This window comes from Condylura cristata, unplaced genomic scaffold (assembly GCF_000260355.1).
Source record: "Condylura cristata isolate star-nosed mole 26May11 unplaced genomic scaffold, ConCri1.0 scaffold00011, whole genome shotgun sequence".
In the NCBI taxonomy this organism is placed as follows: domain Eukaryota; kingdom Metazoa; phylum Chordata; class Mammalia; order Eulipotyphla; family Talpidae; genus Condylura; species Condylura cristata.
The window spans coordinates 51,946,962-51,969,461 of NW_004567112.1; the positions used below are offsets into that span (position 1 = coordinate 51,946,962).

The window sequence follows — 22,500 nt, forward strand, 5'->3', positions numbered from 1 at the left end:
TTAAAAAAAAAAAGGGTTTTACATCTCACCTTGCCTTATAACATTACTGCATGTCATCGATTGGACTGTGCCCGATTTGTATTTGAAATGCTATCCTCCAATGTGACTTATTTGGAGATCAGTCCTTTAAAGCGATAGTTATGGTTAGAAGTCACAAGAGCGGGTCTTAATCCAACATGATGGTGTCTTTATAAGAAGTAGAAGTGTAGCCTCCCTGGTGATTAAAGTCAGTGCTGTCAAGCTATTGCCAGCCACCACAGCATGAGTTCCATCCCCAGCCAGGACACAGTAGACCTCTCCTGCCTTGCTGGCTGCTCCCCTCAGCAGTGTATTTCAACAGATCTGTCTATTCTGCTCTCCACTCAGTCTCTGGTAAATCCTCTCATCCCCTGTATCTCTGGCCTACACCCTAGATCTTGTATGCATAAATAAATACATCTTTAAAAAAATAAAAGTGGAAAAGACACTAAGGATTTGCACACCGAAAGGAAAGGCCACGTGAGAACATAGCATGCAAGTGGCCATCTGCAAGACAAGGAAGGAGACTTCAGGGAAAGTAGACACACCAGCACCTTGATCTCAGACTTCCAGGCTGCAGAACTGTGAGAAAATAAATTTAGGTTGTTTACATTATCCAGTCCCTGGTGTGTTGTTATGACAGCCAATGTGGATTGATACACTGCCTCATGCATCTTCTGAGGGACCCCAGATTATCACTATGTGCCCCCTCCACCTTTCCCTCCCACTGTTTGCTTTCCAAGTGGGGTGTTGACTTCTTTACTTCTTTACTTAGCTAGAAGTGCTAGTTCTTATACTCCTATTGAATTTTAGATGTTTATTTAATTTCTACTTCTGGGGCATCTCATTGATGATAAATTTTAACTGATATGCTGACATAAGGTTTTTCTAGGGTTATTCAAATGTGATAATGAATCCAAAATTCATTATGCCACACTGTTTTTTATTGGTTTAGTTTTGAATCATCTGAGCCCTCAATTGAATGTCCCAGAAAGGCCTCTTTCCTGCAATGTGGTATAAATATATGCCCATTCTATAAACCCATCAAGCGCTGAAGAAGGACAGCAGAGAAATTTGTGAAGTAAATAGTTCAGACATTTCTCCGAAGATGGGTATTGGATTGTTCTGGTCACAGAAAAAAAGATTCATGATTTGTTCATCTTAAACAGGATGTCTTTTTTTATTCAGAACCTGGTTTCAGGACTTGTACTTTTCCACAGTTTATGAGGGTACTTCCTTTCTCTGTGTTCTTTCAGGTGACAACCTGAAGCAAGAATAAGGGAGCTCTGCTTTTTGTCCAATTAGTTATGCTTTTCTGTGTTTGAATAAATGGCCTATGTCTGCCAGAGCATGCTGGAAAGTACTAGTCCTAATGACACCTTGAATATGATATCAAATAAGCATGTGTTAGGCAAAGGCAGGGTTGTGTAAGCCTGAATTATCCAAAGTTAAAGTTCAAGCAGTCCCTTCTAATAAAAATGAATTAAGTGGAATTTTCATCAACTAAATATTAGAAGAACATTTTATGGTTTAATATAAGAATAAGAACACAGTAACAATCTCATTGTAGTGTCCTTTGAGAGTAAGCCTAAAAATTTATTCATCTTCAAACTATACATCGACAAACAAGTAAAATGGCAATATAATCCAAAGTTGTCTCTGTGCAGTTTTTTCAATAATATAATCTGACAACACATCATTAAATCATCCAGTCTAACCTCTTCAAAGATAAAGATGCAGGGGTCCTCCCTGGTGATGCAAGGGGTTAAAGCCTTAGTTCTATAAAGCTATTGTGACCTGAGTTTGATTCCCAGTCAGGGAAATAAACCACATGGCACAGCAGAATTTTCCGGTCTAGTCTACTGCTCCCCTCAGCAGTGTATTTCAGTAAATCTGGAGAGCCTGTACTGTTCCCCACTCTATCTCTGGTGAATTCCCTTACTCCCAGCACCTCTGACCTTTGCCCCCAATTCTTATATGCATAAGTAAATAAAAATCTTCTAAAAAAAAAAAAAAACAAGAAAAAGATACAGAACATGACCCTCCAGAAAACAGTATTAATAAAAAGCATTAAACTATTGCCACTTAAGATGTGCCTCATCTACTACTATTAACAAATGCAGACTAATAATTACAAAATAAAAAAGGTGGAAATAAGTGTAATGTATTTCATGCAACAAATTCAGTACAGGTGATATTACTGCCCTCTAAGTGATGCAGAAATGGAAGCACAGAGAGGTTAAGTATTTTAGGCAAAGCTACGGTTAGCTGTTGAGTGAGGCAGTCAGCCAACATAGATTCCCAATCAAGTCTGCACTTGTAATTTCTTCTCTGAGAAGTGCTGAGAGAATAGTGGATAGGATAGTCTAAAGATCTAACTCCCTTTATGGGTTAGCTCTGTAACTAGATCTGACCCTGGTCAAGGTCCTTATCGTCTCTGGGCCTCATTTTGTCTGTTTAAAAAGGATGATGAACAATATTATCCCTTCTAGAGAAAACCTTTGGCTCTGAGCAGCCTCTTGGAATGGCATACTCTCGACAGTTCCAAATTCATGTGATCTTTCTCTTGACATTAAGTGATGATTCATCTTGTACATAGAAGAGAATGAAATGTGTGAGTTAATCCTTTGTATTTTTACATTGAAGACATGTAAATTTTTGAGAAAAATGCCATGGACCAACCTTAATTTGGGTTTGAAAAATTTAGCAATTATTGCTCGATGATTTTTTAAAAATCCTTAGGCGATTTTTAGCTATAGTTTTTGCAGATTGTAAAAGGAGTCATTTTCTCATCGCTTCAGTATTTTTATCTTACAGCCCATCTGTTGCCACAGTAGTAATTGTGATGTCAAAATTGCAATTAGTTATACTCAGAGACAATCAGGAAACAGGCCAAGGGAGACTGTGTCCAAGCCTCAGTAACCCATGATTACTATCCAATGGTGAAATAGAAAGTTTTAAAACCAAGAGACCTGGTTTAAGGGTTATAGGTCTGTCGCTAGCCCTGTATCCTTGAGAAGCTCATTTAATGGAATAATAATTAAAGAGCTTGAGTTCTTGTGTCAAATAATGTGTGTCCAAATTCTGGCTCATCCATTTAACAAGGGCATAATAGTTAACTTATTAGTGTCTCTGTTTCTTTCCCCTAAGTTGAGACACTATCACAGTCTATCTCAGAGGGTTGTTGAGAGGATTAAATGTTACATTTTATAAAGAATTAATAAAGCCCCTCCTTCTGATTAAGTATTGTTTTCATAGCTTTTTTGAATAGTGACAGTAGTTTAAGTGAGCCCATTTTTAGGTAAAGTTCTATGTAACTGTTCACCTAGTGTCTATATATATTTTTTAAGATTTATTTATGCATACAGACCTGGGGTACAGACCAGAGGTGCAGGGGTGGTGAGAGGATTCACCAGAGACAGAGTGGGGAACAGAACATGTAGATCTATGGAGTACACTGCTGAGGGGAGCAGCAGGTGAGACAGGAGACGTCTGTTGTGCCATGTGGCTCACCTCCAGAGCTGGGAACCAAACTTGCACTGAAGTGGCTGTGGCCCATTTGCAGTGCTGTGTCCTAACCATTGTGTCACCAGGGAGGACCCAGTGTCTAGATCTTTAAAATCAGGAAAAACATTGCATGAATCTCACATGGTAATTATCAAGATCAGATATGGGAAAAATGTTCTTTTGTAATTCACCTCAGAAGATAGTCTACTGTAATGCAACTCATCAATTCTGCTGGTTTTATTGAGGGTTTCAAAAATACCAGCTCCCAGCCCTCCCTGGTGGTTTAAGTGTAGCATGATGAAGCCACCAGCAACCATTGCAGTATAAGTTTGATCTTGGGCCAGGGAGGTGACCTCTCCTGTCTCGCCTGCTGTTCCCCTCAGCAGTGTATTTCAATCAATCTGTCTGTTGTGTTCCCCACTCTGTTTCTGGTGAGTTTTCTACTCTCCTCTCCCCCTCACCCCCACCGGTGACCTGTACCCCAGTTCTTATATGCATAAATAAATGAATTTTTAAAAAGTAAAACAAAAACTCTAGCTCCTAATTTCATGTTTTGGCTATTTAAATTCTTGACTTATTCTCCACATCTTATGTTTATACATATCAAAATATAAGACATCATAAATCCCAGTTCCATCAACAAGTCTTTCTGTATGATCTAGACCTCATCACACTATTCCATCTCTCTATATATCATTTTTATCAAAATGAAACACAGAAGAACTATCACTGACCTACATATAAAATGACAAAGGTAATGGCAGTAGGTCCCATTCTGATTTTCCACATATGATGACAAAGTTTTGTTTCTGTGTAAATAAATTTTGTGGACTGACTGACTCACTGTCCCTCATTCATTCAACATATTATAAGCTCTGTTTGTGCTAATCATTACTATGCTAGATGCTTAGAATGTGTTTTTAGAGAAGACAAAGTACCTACCTACCTACCTACCAACCTACCTACTATCATCTATCATCATCTTCTATCTATGATTATTTTCCCTTAATATGGTGGTTCTGAAACTTGACCCTCGGAATCACCTGGGAAGTTGTTTAAGGCACGGATTTCTCTACATGCACATATGCACACACACAGTTTTGGATGCTGCAACAAGTTAGGAGTAGGGCCCCAAATGTACATTCCTAAGATATTTCTATGTGATGCTTATTTTACTAAGAGGAGTGTGTTTATTTGATCTATTCCTTGATGCACTCAGTTATTTTAAAAATGTCTATTATAAGCATTAGCATTTTTAGTATCTTTCTTTGAAATATGTCTTCTTAATGTACAGTGAATCATTTTTAATACTCTCAAAGTCTACAGAATACTTATATTCTGATGTAAGTTTTGATATTTGAAAATAGCTGTATCATATTTTTTGCCAAGTCTTCTTATTTGCATGCCTATTTTTTATTGAAAACAAGTAGGTTGAGACCCTAATTTTCTGGTATGACTTATAAATGGAATCCTGCAAGTATTCCAGGGTAAGAATTTAAAAATTGTTTTATGCAATGGGAGCCTGGGTGGCTGAAGTTTATAGATCCTCAAGATGATCAGTTAGAAAGTCAGACTGCCCCCCCCCATCTCTGCCTGCCCATCTCCGCCCCCCCCCTCCCTGTGGGCCAAGGGGGTTAAAGTACAGCACTGCAAGTGAGTGCAGCCACCTCAGTGTGAATTCTGCCCCCAGCCAGAGATCCTGGCAGACTTCTGCCCCACCCACTGCTCCCCACAGCAGTGTACTTCCTCAATCTGCCTGTTGTGCTCCCCACTCTCTTATTGCCCCTGCAGCGCTGGCTTGCATCCCAATTCTGTATGCATAGATAGGTAAGCCTTTAAAAAAAAAAAATGAAGGTGGGGAAAAGCACTTTATTTAGATCAAAGATCTTTAAGCAGCATTAGTATCACTTAATAACTTGATAGAAATGCAGCTTCTCCAGTGCCAGCCCAGAAATAATAAATCAGTACAAAGAGGGGGAATAGTGTTAAGGTCCAGCAACATGATTTAGCAAGTGTTGGTTCCACGTGGTTCTGATGCATCCTAAAATCTGAAGACCATTGGTTTAGACACTATCAATAGTAACAGTAAAGAAATACTTGCTGTCAGGTAAGCTGTATATCCTTTTGTGAACTTCATAATTTATTCATAATTTAGCCTATTATGATCTTCATGATTACATTAAACACACACACAATTATACAAATAACTGATATCAAAGTTGTCCTTGACAAAAAGTGCAAAATACCATGACTTCTCTTTTTAAGACATGATTATACGAAAATTTATTTTTAGTTTTCTAAAACCCTACCATTTTCAGTTCTTTCCCTTCTTCCAATAAAGAAATCTAGCAGAAAAACCATTAATGGCAGCTAATTATTTTATTGATATAGTGATAAGATTTGATTAGAACATATAAATAACTTTATTACTCACAGATACACATTATCATGTGTCTTGAGTGAATAGCTATTTTAAAACTGTTGTAAAGAACACTTGTAGGCAAAATACTTGTAGATAAATGCTTGTTTAAATTTTTTGCAGGTACGCCTCCATACTCAGTTCAGATCTAGTCACTGGACTACACAATATCCCAAGATACATAACACAACTGTTTGATGAAAGTTAAAGTTTCATAATTCCTAAAGAGAGGCATGTTTTGCCATCAATAAAATGATCATTTTTAACATACAAATATTGAAATATTTTGAATTTTTCTACTTAAGCTTCAAAATATGGCAAGTATTTTTACATACACAGCACTTTGATTAAATACTGAATTTTAACTGTAAATGCCAGAATTTTACTTAGATTTAATGAAATTTATCACTGCAAAAGCTTTTTCCATATTTAAAATTTCCAAACATGTTGACAGGTTTTCCTGTAGCCTACCTGAATATCGGATTTTATATTTTAAATGATTTAAAAAAATTGTAAACTTAACTTCTCCACCACTAATCACATTTCAAGAACTCACTAGCTATAAATGGATTGTGGGGACTCTGGAGATGTGTCAGACCAAAGTGAGTAAGCATACTGATTTTGCTACTTACACTGGTTAGCAAATTACCTTACCCTCTCCACACTTCAGTTTTATTGTCTGTTGGGGGGAGGGGGAGAGGGAATTCAGAGCTCTAGGTTTCAACCTACCAAGAAAATTTGCAGTAGAATAGGAATAACTAAATTTGCTCTTCATAGTAAAAGGGGTAAAATAATGTTCAAGAACCACTGAAATGGACCTCTGAGGCTCAAGGGGTTAAAGAGCACCAATATGAAGCAATCCGCAGCCACTGCAGCAGGAGTTCCTGTTGGCCAGGTGACCTACAAGGCCTCTCCTATCTCACCGGCTACTCTCCTCATCAGTGTTATCACAATAGATCTGCCTGTTCTGCTCACCACTGTCTCTGGTGGATTCTTTCACCCACTACCGCTACCGCCTACCACCTCATGGCCTGAACCCCAGTTCTTCTATGCATAAATAAATCTTTTAAAAAAGATGAAATGCCTACACTTTAAGATTAAATAAATGTGGGCCCTCCCTAGTGGCTCAGCCGGTTAAATCACAGCAGTAAGAAGCTAAAGCCACTTCAGTATGAGTTGGATCTCCGCCTGGAGGTGACCCACATGGAGTGGCAGACCTCTCCTGACCGGCCTGCTGCTCCCCTCAGCAGTGTACTCCGTCAGTCGGCCTGTTCTTCTCCCCACTCTTCTCTGGTGAATCCTCTCATCACCCCTGCACCTCTGGCCTGTACCCCAGTTCTGGATGCATAAATAAATCTTTTTTTAAAAAAAAATAAATGTAATTCATGCTCTCCAGTCATAAAATACTAATTATTACTCAATATTAATATCAGTTAATATAATTAAGGGGAAAAACAATGATTATCTTGGTTGCTGTCTGCACGTGAAGAGAGCAGTTTATCTCAATCTGTAGAAGGGGGAGGGGCAGGAGCAACCACAAGCGCTCCCGGGCAGTTATTTTCCAATTTTATATATTTCCAAAAAGTAGCTATTTTGTATTTCAACAATTAAATCCTAAACCTGTTCTGAATCCACTTCATAGCCTAGTATGTAATATTAAATATAATTTAAATATACTAAAATAAAGGGAAATGGCTGTAAGCCCACTCGCATCAGTAGAAAAGAACACTTTGTCTCAACCAGCTTTCGGTTGGCGGTTTCCCGCCCCGCCGACGGAAGCAAAACCGCCTTTGACGTCAAAGGAGGCGGCCCCTCCCGGTTACCATGGTGAAGTCCACGCCGCCATCTTTATTATGGTCAATTAATACCAAGTCTTTCTGCCGCGGCGGCGGATTCGACATGAACAAGCTACAGTATAAGATACAAGAAAGGAACCATGTGTGTCGGTAATAAACACGTAACAGAACCACTAAGAGACAGGTTTGGAAGTAGTTTAATTAATTTATTTAGTGTAACTGAAATAGCTTACTCCTCGAACACACGGAACGAATCTAGCACAATCATGAGGTTTCTGCCCGGATTCTGAGGGCCGCTTCCGTTGATCAGCGGAAGTGTGGGTCGCAAGAGGACGACTCGCAGAAGAATCCCGCTACCGCTGTGTGCACGACCGGAATCATGTCGAGCTTGGCCGTGAGAGACCCTGCAATGGATCGATCACTGCGTTCGGTGTTCGTGGGGAACATTCCGTATGAGGCAACTGAGGAGCAGTTAAAGGACATCTTCTCGGAGGTTGGTTCTGTTGTCAGTTTCCGGCTGGTATACGATAGAGAGACGGGAAAACCTAAGGGTTATGGCTTCTGTGAATATCAAGATCAGGAGACCGCGCTTAGTGCTATGCGTAACCTTAATGGCCGGGAATTCAGCGGGAGAGCGCTCCGGGTGGACAATGCTGCCAGTGAAAAGAACAAGGAGGAGTTGAAGAGCTTAGGCCCTGCAGCGCCCATCATTGACTCACCCTATGGAGATCCCATAGATCCTGAAGATGCCCCTGAGTCAATTACCAGAGCAGTCGCTAGTCTTCCTCCGGAGCAGATGTTTGAGCTGATGAAACAGATGAAGCTTTGTGTCCAAAACAGTCACCAGGAAGCCCGCAATATGTTGCTGCAAAACCCACAGCTGGCTTATGCACTGTTGCAGGCACAGGTAGTGATGAGAATCATGGATCCAGAGATTGCTCTGAAAATTCTGCATCGCAAGATACACGTCACGCCACTGATCCCAGGCAAATCTCAGCCTGTCTCTGGCCCTGGCCCTGGCCCTGGGCTCTGCCCAGGACCCAATGTTCTGCTAAACCAGCAAAATCCTCCACCACCTCAGCCCCAGCATTTGGCTAGAAGACCTGTGAAAGACATTCCTCCTTTGATGCAGACCCCTATACAGGGTGGAATTCCAGCGCCTGGGCCAATGCCAGCTGCAGTTCCTGGACCAGGGCCTGGTCCCTTAACTCCTGGTGGAGCAATGCAGCCCCAAGTTGGAATGCCAGGGGTTGGTCCAGTGCCTTTGGAGCGGGGTCAGGTACAGATGGCAGATCCCAGAGCTCCCATACCTCGTGGACCCATGACTGCTGGTGGCCTGCCTCCTCGAGGACTATTAGGAGATGCTCCGAATGATCCACGTGGAGGGACTTTGCTTTCAGTCACTGGAGAAGTAGAGCCCAGAGGCTATTTGGGCCCACCTCATCAGGGTCCCCCCATGCACCATGCCACTGGTCATGATGGCCGTGGTCCTTCCTCACATGAGATGAGGGGAGGGCCACTAGGAGATCCCAGACTGCTAATTGGAGAGCCCAGAGGCCCCATGATTGATCAAAGGGGTCTGCCTATGGATGGCAGAGTTAGTCGAGATGCTCGAGGAATGGAGACTCGAGTCATGGAAACCGATGTCTTAGAGACACGAGTAATGGAGAGAAGAGGAATGGAGACCTGTGCGATGGAAACCAGAGGAATGGAAGCAAGAGGCATGGATGCAAGAGCCATGGAGATCAGGGGCCCTGGTCCCAGTTCGAGAGGCCCAATGACTGGCCCAATCCAGGGTCCTGGTCCTATGAATATGGGAGCAGGTGGTCCTCAAGGACCCAGGCAGGTCCCAAGCATTTCAGGAGTGGGAAATCCTGGAGCTGGCATGCAGGGGGCAGGCATGCAGGGAGCGGGCATGCAAGGGGCAGGCAAGCAAGGTGGAGGTCAGACTAGCAGTTTTAGTCCTGGGCAGAGCCAAGTAACTCCACAGGATCAAGAAAAGGCAGCTTTGATCATGCAGGTTCTTCAACTGACTGCAGATCAGATTGCCATGTTACCTCCAGAGCAAAGGCAGAGTATCTTGATTTTAAAGGAGCAAATCCAGAAGTCTACTGGAGCTTCTTGAAGGATTTTTGAAAGTTCTTTCTAAAGTTGTTGCAGAAAATTTTTCTATAATACGGAGAAGGGGTGCAAAAAACTGACTTTGCATCCCCATGCTTTAATGGTTAGAGTTTTCTCTTCCCAGAACCTAATGTCATTTCTTGTGTTTTTCTTTTTTCCTTTTTATTTTTATTGGTAGGTCAGGGGAGGTGGGAGTGGGTCTGTTCACTTTAGTTTACTGTATACAAAAATAACTATGAACATGATTAGTTTTTACTCTAAGATTACAAAAAATATGCAGCAATATTAGGTCTGCAATATGTTAACTGCATTTTAAAAGTACTGAGTATGACATTGTGAAAACAGCACAAAAAAACCTGAACTATGACCTGCTCACATGGTAATATACTAAGATCCTTTTCGGTTTTTGGTTGTATAAGAAAGATGTTTTACCTCAAAGTTATAAGATATATTTTTTGTAAACCTTTTAAAATATAAATCCTATTTTGGGGGCAGTAGAATGCTGTATTTGGCTAAGTATTGTTTTAGTGTTTGTGAATTTTGAAACATTACTACTAAAAGGATAACTTTAAACTTGTGGTATTAGAATCGTTTTTCTAAACTGTGCTACCTAAAAAATCAAGGAATGCATCTGGCTTGATGTTGTTTCATTTATCAGAGACTAAGTACTACTCTGGCCTCAACTTGATTAATGATTTTGCTGGGACAGTTGTAGGCTCAAACAGTTTTCTTAAGTCTGCTCTGGTGAGACTATTTCTCAGTGGTCTTAAACTCTAGATGGTAAGAGTAATTCTGTCACATTCTTCCCAAAAATCCGTGTCTAGGGACTGGTTGTTCTGGATGAACTTTACAGAGCATTGGGCTTTTCATAAATAGTGGAGGGATTCATTCAGTAAAGTTCTTTCTGTTTGCTGGTAACTCTCTTCTATCTATATACAGATGGTATCCATCTGGTCAGCCAGAATCAGGAGTTAAAATCTTAGTCCCAGCAACATTTAACAAGCTTTTTCTTATTTCAGAACATAAATCTGTCACTACTTATCACTTATCCATTTATCAGAGTAGTTGAGGCCCAGGGAGGCAGAGATAATACTCTTATAACCTGAATTCTCTGCTCAGTTGGTTATTACTCACTCTGCAAGTAATAAAGACACTTAGTTTAATAAACATATCCATGAGACACACTTAAAAATCAATAGGAAGGAAGGTAGGCCTTATCACTTGCCCTTTAAAGCTGCTACCCAATTTATTTTTAAACCTTGAATAGAGATAAAAATGTGTAATCAGAGACTTAGTGGTAATTAACAGATGTAAACACCCAACTAACCTGGTGATCTTACTCTGAAAAAGAAAAACAGTATCTTGTTACAGAAGAGGAAAAAAAAAAAAAAACAGCTGAGACTTGGAAATTATTTTCCCCTTGCAAGTTTTCTATATCTTTAAGTCGGTAAATTCACTACAAAGTTTCTGTCCCTGTGCTTCTTGCCACCTGTTCTGCCCATTTCTATTGTTCACACTTAATTTTCCCAGGTTTTTCTGTATTTTCCCCCTGTATTTGGAGGGGATAACTGTCTTTTACACATGTGATAGTTCTGGTTAATACTAATTCATGGAGTTGACTTTATTACTTTGAAATTACACTTAATTTATCCCAAGGCTTTCATGGGTAAGCTGTAACTGAAACCTGTTAAATGTTACGTTCTTTGTGGTAAAAAATCTGAGTTGTTTAGTATGGACTGAATAAAAAGAATGTACATGTAAGACTTTCTTTAATATCTGGTATGTTTGCTTTTAATAAATATTCAAAAATTTCCTATTCTTGAGAGATTTATGGTGCCTGAACACTTTTTTCTGTTGTTATGAATGAGAAGGGAAAATAAAATTGCAGTAATAGGTGAATATTCTTTCGTTAGATTCATTATCTAGCCCTATAACTGAAATTACTATGAAGATGTGTTACTCTGTAGTTGTTACAAGCAACATCTTGGTGGATATTCTGATATGCGGCTTTCTTTTATGTTCCCAAAGAGAATTCTCTGTCCTGAGAACATAATGGCAGCTTCATTACTGAGAACACTTATTTATATTTTATTGCACTGTTTACCCTCTTCACTCCTACTTCTGATAGATCAGGAACTTTATAAATATGTACTGTTTCCTCTATTTCTTCATTCTCTATAGCAAAAATCATAGGCAAGGAGAACAAACATTTATTGAGACTTTATGAGGAAAATCTCATTAAGAGCATGTAAATTTCTCCCAGAAGGATTTGCAACCCACACAGAACATGAGCAATAACAACCATTTGCATAAGAAAAATTTTAAGTTAGATAATAGAATCTCTTTTACCTTTGGTAGACCTTATAGTTTCTTTTCACTTCTAGTTTACTGCCCTAGTCTTTTTTTTTTTTTAAAGATTTATTTATTTATTCATACAGAACTGGGGGATAAGCCATATTTGCAGGAGTGGTGAGAGGCTTCATCAGAGACAGAGCGGGGAGCAGAACAGGCAGATTGACGAAGTACACTGCTGAGGGGAGCAGTGGGCACGTCAGGAGGATTAACTCCCTGGTGGGGGATTGAACTTGCACTGAAGCGTGCTATGGCTAGCTTGCAGTCCTATGTCCTAACCCGCTGTGCCACCAGGGAGGGCCTACTGCCCTAGTCTTAAATGTAGAGAATACAGAGCCTTATTTCACTAAATAGTGATGAAATATAAGCAAGGTGTGTCTACCTTAGTCAGAATGTTAATGTTTACTACATAATTGATTACAACTGGTATCCTTCCCAAATAAGGAAGATTACAAGTAATCACAAATCACATTCTAATGAAGAAAGTGGGCTAAAACCATTTCTTCCAAATCCCTTTTTAGGGCCTATTCCTCTTGGGCAGTCTAAGTTTCTTAGAAATATGAAGTGATCCACTTTAACTAGTGCCTACTAATAGCCCTTACACTACTGTCCGGTAATACTTCAAAACTTGGGGTTTTATAGTATTTGATGACAGAAGCCAGTATAAACCTCAGGTGAAGGTAGGATATTTCAAGTGAGAATGTAAGATTTTTTTCAACTACACTTAAGATTTCCAAGCACTCAGAAAAGAGCCTTAGTATAATCACAGCTTGCTTTTATGGGCTGTGATGGGGAAGCACACAGAACCTCATTTCCTATGGTATGTCAGGCCTCAGGTCTGATGAGATCTAAGAGTAATTATGTGCAACAACCTACTGTGGCAGAATAAATTATCAGTTACATCTCAGTTTTATAAAAAACTTGGATGCTCACTGCTTTATATTAGCTGATTTCTAGACGGTCTTCTGCTAGAGCTTCCTTTTATCAGTCTTACCCAGAATGCTGCTGAATATTCAATAACTAATTTTAAAGTCATTAACGTTTAATAATACTGTTAAAGAGACATGAATATTATATAACAATATGTATATGCTAGTACATTTATATAGGTATATTTTAGATCTTAACTGAGTAAGATCTTACAAACAATATTTTCAATCTTACAATCTTTATATTTTCAATTTTCAATCTTACAATATTTTCAATTGAAACAAGTTTACTCCCATTGCTTAAAGATTCAATTTCACAAATACTCATACGTTATATTTCTCATGACATGTTAGCTTGCTTCTTGATATTTTTTTCTGCCACAATCTTCAAGGACAAGATATCTCAAAAGTAGCTTTGGGTAGCACTGTGGTATCCAGTAAAGGAAGTGACACTGTTTTGGTTGTCTGGTTAGTGACAACTCTTTATAACCAGCAGTTGATTTAGTCCACAAAGGTATGCCAACTAATTATCAAAGAGTTAGAATAAAATAAATATTTGCAACCATAATCAATTTTTGCATGCTTTAGCGTGTATGAAATCTGCAAATTCCATATACAACAAAATATGATCATTTGAAAAAATTCTTACCTGAGTGATTATTCTCTTAAAAAGAATGATAGGACCCTCCCTGGTGGTGCAACAGGATACAGCAAAGCACTATGAAGCTCTCCTCAGCTACTGCAGCATGAGTTTGATCCCCAGCCAGGGAGGTGACCCACATGGCGTGGTGGACCTCTCCTGTCTTGCCAGCTGCTCCCCTTAGCACTGTATTTCACCTGATCTGTCTGTTCTACTCTTTGTCTGGCGAATCTTCTCACCCCCCCCTGCAGCTTTGGCCTGTAACCCATTTCTTGTATGCATAAATAAATAAATCTTTTTTAAAAAGGAAAGAATCATTTGGCACCAAGTAATAAAATCAATATTTTCCCTCAAAATTATTTCTTCTATTTAACTAGCTGTTTTAATTATAAGTCTATCTTAAATCACATTAGTAATATTCTTCAATAAGTCTGCAAAAATTTGTGGATCACATTAATGTACCTATTGATATTTAGTTGTTTTATTAGCATCACCTTGTCTGGATTGAGTATGAAGCAGCCTAAACCTATTTAGGAATTAGCTTGCATATTTTTTCCCCTGGGTATTTCACAGAAAAAGCATTCAATATCCTTTAATCAAAGACTGGCTTTAAAAACATTCAAAACATGAGCCACATAAAAAATGGTATATAGGACTACATGTGGGATTTTGGATATATTACATTCATAACCTCCCTGGGATTTTATATCCCAAATATCAGCCTTGTTCACATGTTAGATAATTAACAATTTAAAATAGACAAGTCAGACATGAACCTGGCTATGAAGGTAAATTCAACCATTGCTGGGGACCTCCCTGGTGGCACAAGGGATTAAAGCAATGCATTATGAAGTCCACAGCTACTGCAGCACAAGTTCTCTTCCAGGCCAGGGAGGTGACTCACATGGCATGGCAGACTTCTCCTGAACCGCCTGCTGCTCCCCTCAGTAGTGTATTTCAGTATATCTGACTGTTCTCACACCTCCTGCACCTCTGGCCTGTACCCTAGTTCTTGTATATATAAATGAATAAATCTTAAAAAAATAATAAAAATAAACTCAACCACTGCCTTGAATAGTATATATATATGTATATATATATATATTTCCAATCTAGGTAAATATATATCAAAAGGGCTTCATCTTTCTAACAGTTGTGAATCATTGATTACAATAAAAGACTCGTTTTAAGAAGCAGAAAAATTACATTGCTGGTATCTCTGGAATCGCATACCATCCCTTATTCACCCTGTAGAAGCGTTACATGTCTTTGGACAAGGAACACAAAGCACAAACTGTGGGTCAATTGATCTGTAGATGTTTGTTCAACAAGCCCAATGGTCTCAAAATAAATTTGCATTTAGGTACAGAATATGCTCTCCAATTTGGCAATAGGTGCAGCTTCACCCTTTGGGCTTATACTAAGTTTGCACAGTTACTTGCCAGTCCCTGAAATACTTCTGAGTTTACAACTTCTGCTTTTACTCTGTATAAACACAAGTCTTACATTCAATTGATATTAATAGTGACACGTTTGACAGATGGGAATTAGAAAAATCAGCTTTGCACCTGTTGCAGCAAGTATATTTCTGCAAAGCCAACCAACAAAATCCCAGAACACAAACAAAAAAGCCTAACACATTTTTATTTATTGCTTTTCATGCAGTATACTGAGCAACGGAATGCCCTAGAATACTACCCAGGGAGTTAATTTCTTTCAAAAACTTTGTTTTTAATAAATAGTAAGCCAAAATAGCCACATCTGTTTTTTGAATTCAAAAGTATATTTATATTATCATATTAAGTGTTCACAGTTCTACAATAGATACATGTATAGTGTACAATGTAAAATAGAGTTCTTGAGGGCCCTCTATGGTGGCATAATGGGTTACAACTCAGCACTGTGAAGCTATCCATTGCCACTGCAGCATGAGTTTGATTCCTGGCCAGGGAGATGACCTACATGGCATGGCAGACCTCTCCTCACCTGCCTGCTGCTCCCCTCAGCAGTCTATTTCAGTCAGTCTGCCTGTTCTGCTCCCCACTCTGCCTCTGGTCAATCCTCTCATCTCCCCTCACCTGTGACCTGTATCCCAGTTCTTGTATGCATAAATAAATAAATCTAAAACAAACAAACAAACAAACAAAAAAACCAGAGAGATTGAAATTATTTCTCATTTAACAATTTTATAAAAGGTCCACAATGTAATTTCCACAGTGGCCACAATGATTTAAAGGAAAAAGAAAAAAAGAAACCTTACTCAGTTCATATCATCTCCTTATTTAAAACCTTTCATGGCTTGTTGCTTTAGAATAAAATTCCCTACCCTCACCAAGTCCTATAAAGTCCTAAGCAGTTTGGCTCTTCCTAACTCCATCTTCCATGTCTCATGGGTCCGCTTTACTTACTAAATGGACACTTTTGGCCTTGAATTTGCCAAACTCATTTTCATTTCTGGGCTTTGTACCTTGCAGTATCCGTGGCTGTCCCCTCACTTTTCCCAGGCCTTTGAATGGCTCCTCAATTCTCTTTACTCAGGCTTCAAGTTATAAATTACTTATTCTGAGAGAATGTTCTGTAATGGTGATATAAAAAGCTCCCTCCAGCCACTCTCATCTTCTTTTGTTTTTTATTAGTAGCCATTTACTTAATGGCTTTAAATTTAAATATTTAAATGTTGACCCATGTTTTCCAATCCCTTTGTAAAGTACACAGTTAACATGCACCAGGCAAACTTGATGATTGTCATTAATGAGTTACTCTAATATTCCCATTTATATTTTCATGTTTATTATATTTGTTCTGAAAGACATTGATGTATTACACTATTACTTATTATGTAGCTACAGATACAAGCATAGATATTGGTGTGTATATATATGGGATAACTTGCAAAAATAATAGGGTATTACTATGAAAACTATGCTGACTATACACTTAGCATGTCAATTGTTTGTGCTAAATCACAGCTCTAATTCATATAGTGATAGACAAAGATTATTGTTAATATGAGTGTGAAAAAAAGATTATTTCTCTGAAAAATGATGTTGAATAGTTTGAAAAGATTTGATAAAGGCGAGTGTCTGAATTTTTTTTTAATAGGACAAAATATTGAAAAAGAGGCTTTATAATTCATTAAAATCTAAAGCTACATACTCATACTACTTTGTCTAAGTCCTTATCTCACGTTAAAGGTTAAAGGAATTTTGAAATTGGTACTGACACATAAATCCTTTTGCTGGGGGGAAAGAATGTCCTGAACAAACTCCACAAATCCATTCTGTGGATTCCAGTGCTACCTCTGACCAGAGATCCAAGACCCCAAGGACTACAAATTCCAGAATGTCACCATCAGAGGGAGGATTTCTGGGAACAGGTTGGAGGTAAGCAGCCAGGTTTGTACATAACCTTGGGGTTGCTGTGTTTTTCTCAGGCTCTCGGTGTGCTATTGGGGTCCCAGTTCAGTGGAACTGGTAGGACACATTCAGCAATTTCTCTTTCTCTCTGAGTTTTCCTTTCTTAATTTTCCCTTTTATACAATAAACCCTTTATTAACTATTTTATTTGTGCCTGCAGTTAATTCTCTTTCTAAGTCCCTTTTAAGCACAGGTGAGGAACCTCAGTTAGGGGTTGCCCTCTAACAGTTTGTGATGGGAAAGCAGTTATTACAGCTACTTTGAGTGCTGCCTGGGCATTTTTACCTTGGAACCCCCCCTCCCCTACCCCAGCCAGTATAAGGACACCTAGGGAAGGACTTGAGCTTAGGATTTGGTTACAAATTCCTGCTTCTCATTTTCCTAGGGCACCTTTTAAATGAACAATTTTGAATGGAGGCCAGGAAAAGTTAGTGACTCCCCACCCAGCTGCTGCGTAAATAATAATAGAGCTGCTCTATCCCTTTCCTGGCTCATTGTGGTCTCCTCCTCTGGACAGCCCCACCTTCTGGAAAAAATCTTAAGAATTCTTCCTGTGAGTTCAGGTAACTGAACTTTTAATCAAAATGGCCTCAGGGTTTTTACTTCCCTCCTGGAGTTCAGACAACTGCTGAGTCAATACCAGCACTTCCTCACCCAGCAGGTCATGTTCTGCATATTCTCAACACAACCACTAAGGCTCCCCCAACGCAGGATTATATAAAAACTTTCTATTTTCTCACAGAAATTTTTGAGGTGACGGAAGGGGAAAAAAATGCCTTTTTCTTTTCTTTTTTTTTTTTTTTTTTAAAGATTCATTTAGTTATACATACAAGGGCTGGGGTGCAGATCAGAGGTGGGGGGATGGGGTAAAAAGGATTCACCTGAGACAGAGTGGAAGCAGAATAGGTGGGTTGACAGAAATGCACTGTGAAGGAAACAGCAGGAGAGGGAGAGGTCTGCACCACATGGGCTAGCTTTCCTGGCTGGGGATCCAAGGTGTGCTGCTTGGGCTGCAGTTAGCTTCCTAGTGCTGTGCTTTAACCCTTTGTGCCATCAGGGAGCCAACCCGCGACCCCCCCCCAAAAAAAAAAATCTCTTGAGGAAATTTAATCTGAAGTTTGGCTCTATTTAGTTGGTTCCCTTCTACCTGTAAGAGGCTAAGCTGGAAGATACTGGTCTGTATCTTCCCTCCCTCTATCTCACAATGTCACATGCTCAAGGCCTCTAAATGATTTTAACCTCTTGCTAATTAAAATACAGTACTTGTGAAGGAATGGAGGGGGTGGCTGAGCAGGGCTGGACTGGCCCCGGTGGGGGACACCCACCCCCCCGCCCCACCCCCCAGAACCCCCCAGAGTGCAGGATGGGTTGAGAAGGGACAATGTGCATTTGGGGTTGATTGGATGATGGGAGTGGTGTGGCCCAGGCTGATTGGATCTGGAGCACCAGGAAAGGAGACATCTATTCCTGGAAACCTGTCATTGGGTGGTTGAACTGTTACCCAGGCTGTGATGTCTGTTAATCCTTGAATCCATTTGCTAAAGTTGAGTCTGCGAGGGCTCTGACATATGTAACGGCCAACAAGGCCAATATATTCTCTGACTTTCCTTTGGTGGGGTCTTGCCTGAACCTGCGTGTGGGGCAGGGAACGGCTTGACCCTGGCTAGCCAGCCCAATAAACTCTACTTTGCTAATTGCATTCTTGCGTGATGCTCTGTCGCTGTAATCGAGTTCTCGGACCCTAACACTTGCACCAGTAGTATCAGTATCATTTAGATGTCTGGTGGGAACAAAAAATCCAAGGGATCACCCCTGATCTGCAGAACCAAAATTTTAATAAACTCCTAAGGTGATTTACATGCAAATAAAAGTTACATGCAAGTAAACAATGCTTTAAGGCAATCCTAAAAGAAACAGAATTCCAAAAATAACAAACAAAAAATCACCTTAAAAATTATTATTATTATGACCTGTAGAAGGGATTTTTAATTTACCTAAATTGCACCTCCCTCCATTGGCACAGAAGATGAGGATTTAGCAAAAATTCCCATCCAGTGTGAAATAAGTAAAGGGAACAGTCCCTCAATTTAAAGTCACACTGAAATGAGCAGACAAAATCTCTATGTCTTCCCAGATAATACAGTGAACGTTAGATTTTATGGGCAATATCATCATTGAAGTTATTATTATTTGGGGAAGCTAGAAGTGTGTGAAGTTAATTAGATACAATACTTTTATATAAATCGCATGTAATCACCAGACACATCGCAGATCAAAATTGTTCAGCCAAGTGGTGACCAGCAGTGACACTCTAGACAGAATACTCCCTTTACAAAAAATGATCTCATAAGACTTGAATTATTCTCCAGTCTGAATATCTCAGTCTTCCCCATAAGATATTTTCCACAGCTAAGAATGTTGAAATAGGGAGCTACACTTCCTTTTACAGAGGTCTTTCCTTAGGGCCCAAGAATATTCCTAACTAACCCTCACAAAATTTCTCATTTGGGTAACAGAAGACATCTTGAAGTCATAAAGTCAGCATGCTAGTATTTCAGTAAGAATAAGCCCTTAATAGGGCCTCCCTGGTGGGTAAGGGGTTAAGTCTTGGCAGTCTCACCTCTATATATTCTGAGATTGATCCCCAATCAGGGAGCTGACAATCAGGGAGCAGCAGACCTGTCCAGTCTTGCTACCACCCACTGCTCCCCTCAGCAGTGTACTTCATCAATCTGCCTGTTCTGCTCCCCACTCTGTCTCTGGTGAACTCTCTCACCACCCTTGTATCTCTGGCCTGTACCTCAGTTCAGTATGCAGAAATAAATCTTTTTTAAAAAAATTATCTACTCACTATGTGTTCTGTTAGTTTATTTTCAGTAGATTTACTGAAAATTATATCAAACTCTGTGCTTCATCCTGTGCTTTTAAATTGTGTTTGAACTGGATCATAATCAAAAGTACAAATTAAGCATATTTGGATTTTTTGCCTTAAAGAAAAGTTACATTGGGCTTAAGTGATTGACCTCCAACCATTTCTAGCAAACAACAATTTAAATTCAAATCACAGCCTTTCAAGTGAGGACATCCAAACATCTCTGAGGCTGTGAGTATGACCATAGAATCTCTCCTTCACAGGTGTTCAGGTACTACTTATATTCCAGTCCTAATTTGAGGTTTTGTTTGCTTAGCAGGACACAACATTTGCTTGATTGGACTGTTTCATGAATTGGAAGTGAGGTGATTTACAGGACTGCTTTTTTTGGGGATTCTTGTCATTGTTTTCACTTTCCCCTACATGGGTACCTCTGCTGGGAACTGCAAGCTACTTGATCCTTGAGCAATAATAACCTTCATTTAAAAAGGCCAAACTGGGTCCTCCCTGGGGGTACAATGGGTTAAATCACAGTGCTATGAGTCTATCCACAGCCATTGCAGCCCTTGCCTGGGAGGCAAACACTTGGTATGGCAGACCTCTCCTGATCTGCCCTCTGCTCCGGTCAGCAGTGTATTTCAGTCAATCTGCTTTGTTTTGCTCCTGACTCTGTCTCTTGTAAATAGACCACACCTCTGGTCTGTACCCCAGTTCTTGCATGTATGAATAATAAATCTTAAAAATAAAAAATAGAGTTAAAAGCCCAAGCCTGTCCCTCCCAAAGAATTAGAAGTGGTTTATCCTGGGTAGAGGAGACAAGGGGTTTTTCTGCATTTCCTGATCACTCTCCCTTTCACCCAGGATTGCTGACAATAAGGTAAGACCCATGAGCTGGTCACCACACAGTCAGCATCCACCAAGGCAAAGTGTGAAATGCATCTCCTATTAGCTCAACTAGGCAATGTCCTGCAAATTACCATGTGTGAAAGGTGGTATTTTAGAGCTGATTCACTTATCAAGGGGAAAAGGAAGAAATAAGGAAGTGTGTATGTGTGGGGGATGTGCTTATATTTTTTTTACTATGTCTTCCCCAACCACTAAACTATGGTTCCCTGGTACATGTCCATGCCCACAGCTGCCACCCTAAGCCAGAATGCTTGCTCCAGCTCCTCTCTAAGGACCCAGTGTGTTTCACCTGCCACACCACTAAAGGCTTTTTTTTTGGTTTTGTTTTAATAAGGAAAGGACAAAACATCCACTTACATTGATATAGACATGAAATATTACCATTTCAAATACTTTTACTCTAATTGCCATTTTCTTATACACAGTGCTCATATATTTTGAATCGATGGAAATAGTCTTTCACAGTGGAATTGCAAACGTGAGTCCCAAAGTTAGGGGTAGGGAAGATACTTGCTTTGAGGCAAAATGGTGGTGGCAGGTGGTAGGCAGTAAGGGTCTTTCAAGTGTTCGAGACTAATGCAGACATCAGTAAGAAAAGATGATACCTTCTTTTGGATGGTTAATATACCAAGAACTTTATTAAATTTCAGATACTTGACATGCATTGTCTCTAATTCGACTAAAATCTGGAGGTAGTATGAAGTTACACAGGTTATAGAAGGTAGAGGCACCAGTGAACTGAGTTTGACTCTCGCGTCCTAACTTGCCCCATTACCTCATTCTGCTTTAAGAAGCTGAGAGAAAGTAGCACAGTTCTCACTGAATGAAAGAATAGCATGCCTCATTTTCAATAAGCAAGGAAGTTTATTGCAAGTCTAGAAGAACTAATTCTTAAGCAACAGTGAGAGATTCATGAAATCAATCTTTTGTTCATGCATGTTATTTTTCCTCCCAAGAACAAAGTACTAAAATTGGGTATCGAAGGCCCTCCCTGGTGGCACAGCGGGTTAAAGTGCAGCACTATGAAGCTCTCCAAAGCCACTGTGGCAGGAGTTTCATTCCCAACCAGCTGGGGAGGTGACCCACATGGTGCGGCAGACCTTTCCTGAACCACCTGTTCCTCCCCTCAGCAGTGTACTTTGTCAGTTGGCCTGTTCTGCTCCCCACTCTATTTCTGGTGAATCCCCTCACACCCCACACCTCTGATATGTACCCCCGTTTTCATATGCATAAATAAATAAATATTTTTTTTAAAAATTGGGTATTGATAGGACAGAGAAAAAAATTAAAATTAAGATTTAGGATGGAAATATATCTATCTAGAATAAGAGATTATAAGACATCTACCAAACTAATTTCTTCTAGATCATTTTAGTCAATATATAAGTTAAATAATAGTTATCTTTTTTTTTTTAAGATTTATTTATTTGTGCATACAGAACTGGGGTACAGGCCAGAGGTGCAGGGGTAATGAGAGGATTCACCAGACACAGAGTGCAGAGTAGAACAGGCAGATCAAGGAAG

General features: G+C 39.6%; 2 protein-coding genes across 4 annotated transcripts in view; one reads left to right on the forward strand and one right to left on the reverse strand.

Annotated features, from left to right (window-relative positions):
• Window positions 1-22,500, reverse strand: part of PRKG1 (protein kinase, cGMP-dependent, type I) — a 1,208,869-nt gene that overhangs the window by 520,443 nt on the left and 665,926 nt on the right. The window lies entirely within an intron of this gene.
• On the forward strand, window positions 7,906-11,634 carry CSTF2T (cleavage stimulation factor, 3' pre-RNA, subunit 2, 64kDa, tau variant). The gene has a single exon (XM_004680885.2). It carries the CDS (start codon window positions 8,120-8,122, stop codon window positions 9,863-9,865), a length of 1,746 nt encoding a protein of 581 aa, XP_004680942.1. The 5' UTR covers window positions 7,906-8,119; the 3' UTR covers window positions 9,866-11,634.